Below are 2,986 nucleotides of genomic sequence, written 5' to 3'. Positions count from 1 at the left end.
CAGAGCTTCCCTCTCTCTATCTCTCTCTCACACTCACTCTCTCTCTCCTCCCTCTCGCCTACTTTCTGCTTTGTTTCGAGCTAGACGACGATTTCTTCCTACACGCCTTCAGATTGTCCAACAGATATTTGAACTGTATGATCTGAAGCCTGGTGACCGCCGGCTCGGAGCATTTGTCCAACCACTTGAAGAACTTCTCGCCGTGCTCGATCGCCTCCTCTGTGCTACTCGGTACATCTGCAGCATTAGTCTCAACCCCGTCCTCCGTTGCTGCCGATTCCTCGTCCATGTTCAAGCTACGTTTCACGTTCTCGTTGTTGTTGTTGCACAATACATTGTCCAACATAGCTCTCGCCTTGCTCGGCGATTTTTTCGCCACCGGACTGGGCGCCAGAGGTGTAGTCGGCGTTATCATAGGGAAGCTGCACTGCTTGTACCACTGCCAGAACCACGAGCCATCCTGCTGATTGATGCTTGGGTTGAAACTAGCCGACTGTTGACCGAGCAGCTGTTGCTGCTGCGTCAGCCACAACCATAACGCCTCGTCCACCTTCTTGTTCCCGCTGCTCACGTTCCCGTCCTTCTTCGGCTTGCTCGACGACCGTTGAATACTGTTGTTCTCGTTCGTCTTTCTAGGACTAGCGGGAACAGGTGTCGACGGTGCTTCCGCCGCCGGTGGTAGACTCTTTCGTGTGCCGCATGATTTCGCCACTACAGAATCCATCTGTGCAGGTGCGATCGCCGAGATGCTATGCCTCTTGTTGCTGCCGCCGTTCAAATTATTAGACGCGTTCGTAATACAGGCGTTACCGGTGTTCTTAGTATACTGAAGACCGTTTTCCACCAGACCGACAGTGCTGCCATGCGACAACGACGGCGACATACTCAAAAGATTCTTCGCGAGCGTACCTGTGGCGCCAGACAACAGGCCCAGTTGTTGTAGCAGCAGTGAACTATTTTCGGGTCTCATGCCCGCCATGCTGGTCATCAGTCCTACGTAATCGATCTTCGGTTTGTTGTCCTGCTTACCATCCGAGTCGGTACAAACGTCACCTACGAACGATGTACCCGCACTAGTTACCGACGTCTGTTGATCCATCTTCGACTTTTTCACGCAGGGACCCTCGTCTTCGCTGGACAGATTCGCCGATCCGCCGGCTAGATTACCGGCTGCGACGTTCGCGCCAGACGACGACGCTGGTGAATGTGCCTCGCTGTCAGGTGTCGATGAATTCCTCGCCATACCACGAATCTTATGCTCGGACTTGCACCATCCACGTAACGTCGACTCCGGCACACCGATATCCCTAGCGACGGACGCTTTACTCTCACCTTCGTGAACCCTCTGGATCGCGTCCATCTTCTCTGACGCGGAGAGCGCCCTTAAAGGGCGCTTACCGGGTCGCGCCGACTCGCCCCTCATCCCGGCGAGACAATTATCTTTCGCGTCCTCCCGCAAACGATCCTCGTAACCACCGTCCTCCGTCGTGGTAATAAACTCGTCTGTCACTACTATCGGATCTATCGCGATGATTCTACGATCCCTACCGCGTGTTCTATGTAATATTCGATGATCTATAGGATCGTCCACGTAAACGTCCAAATTTGTCGTCCTTAGATCCAGATTGAACGATTTTCTCTTCACCTCACTACGATTTTCTTCAAACAACTTTCTACACGCGTGTTCTCTGCTGCGGTTAGTTGGTTTCTTTTTTCAAGGAGAGTTCTTCGCGCGAATCTCCAACACACAAACACACAGGGCGCAGCACACAGAGATGTATATAAGACACACGCGAGGCGAGTATACACAGGCACAGTTGAAAAGAAAGACAAAGAAGATTCTTTCTCGTTCTATAAACGTGCTGTTTTCTTCTTCCTTCGTTTCGAACGAACCTCTCTCTCTTTCTCGTGCTCCTTTTTGTTTCTTCTCTTCTTTCTTCGTTTCTCCTTATTCGTTTCACCAAAGCCAAGCCAAGCGATCGTTCGTTCGTTCGCGTTGTTACGAAGCGTCACCGTGCCTCGAGCAGTCTTGTGACGCGCGAGAAGGCGATCGATCGACGTTCACGTTCCAGATCGCGCCATCCGACTATATCGGGCCTGCGTGTGGACACGCGAGGAATTCCAATTGCTCGTCCGCGAGACAGCGGACACACGCGCGACGTGCCCGATAAAGAAAGAGAGAGCCGATGCGCGCTCCAACACCACCGCCACACCACTGTCCTTCTTCGACCGTTGTCCGATTCGATGAGCGTCGATAAGGTGTTCCCGATACGACACCGTGCAATTGCAACAACCTTCGCCACAAGAACAACGGTCACGACGACGACGACGATATTCACTCTATTCGACGACAACTGGTTACACGTAGAAGAATCACAACGGTAATAATAACAACGATAATAATAAAGTGGAAGTGTAAAGAAGACTAGGACAACGTAGACCACGATGGCAACGGCAACGATACGGGAGAGATCCGTACGCCGTACCGTTGCCACGGCGTGTGGCAGCGATTCGTATCTCGCGCAGTAGTAAATAATACCGTGTGTAAACGTGGTTACGCCGGTCGGGGGAGGTCCTCCTCCGTGGAATAGCACATGCGCTCACAGAGAGTAATAAAGAACTTTTTTATGAATGAAACAACTCGGTCGGCCGGTTCCCCTCTTCGTGTCTACCGTCCTCCCCCCTCCTCTCACTCACTCTCTCTCGCTCTTTCTGTTCGCCACACTTCTCCGCACACGGCGCACACCAGACACCGCCACCTCCTCCTCTCTTGCTCTTGCTCAGCACACCTCTCTCTCTCTCTTTCCACTTCTTCGTTTCTTCTTCCCGCACACGGCGCACACCAGACACCGCCACCTCCTCCTCTCTTGCTCTTGCTCAGCACACCTCTTTCTCTCTCTTTCCACTTCTTCGTTTCTTCTTCTTCTTCTTCTGCTGCTGTTGCTTCTGCTTCTACTACTCCTTTTCGTTCCGTCTTCGTTTATAC

At 52.3% G+C, this 2,986-nt stretch overlaps 1 protein-coding gene across 1 annotated transcript; it reads right to left on the bottom strand.

The window, feature by feature from the left end:
* Positions 1-14: 14 nt before the first annotated feature.
* LOC108572974 (protein distal antenna-like) lies at positions 15-1,423 on the bottom strand. The gene has a single exon (XM_017935322.1). The coding sequence runs from the start codon at positions 1,421-1,423 to the stop codon at positions 59-61; it is 1,365 nt and encodes a 454-aa protein (XP_017790811.1). The 3' UTR covers positions 15-58.
* Positions 1,424-2,986: the final 1,563 nt, after the last annotated feature.

Source organism: Habropoda laboriosa, unplaced genomic scaffold (genome assembly GCF_001263275.1).
Source record: "Habropoda laboriosa isolate 0110345459 unplaced genomic scaffold, ASM126327v1 scaffold102, whole genome shotgun sequence".
NCBI lineage: Eukaryota > Metazoa > Arthropoda > Insecta > Hymenoptera > Apidae > Habropoda > Habropoda laboriosa.
Note: the sequence above shows the minus strand (reverse complement) of the source record. Positions and strands in the feature narration are given on the sequence as shown.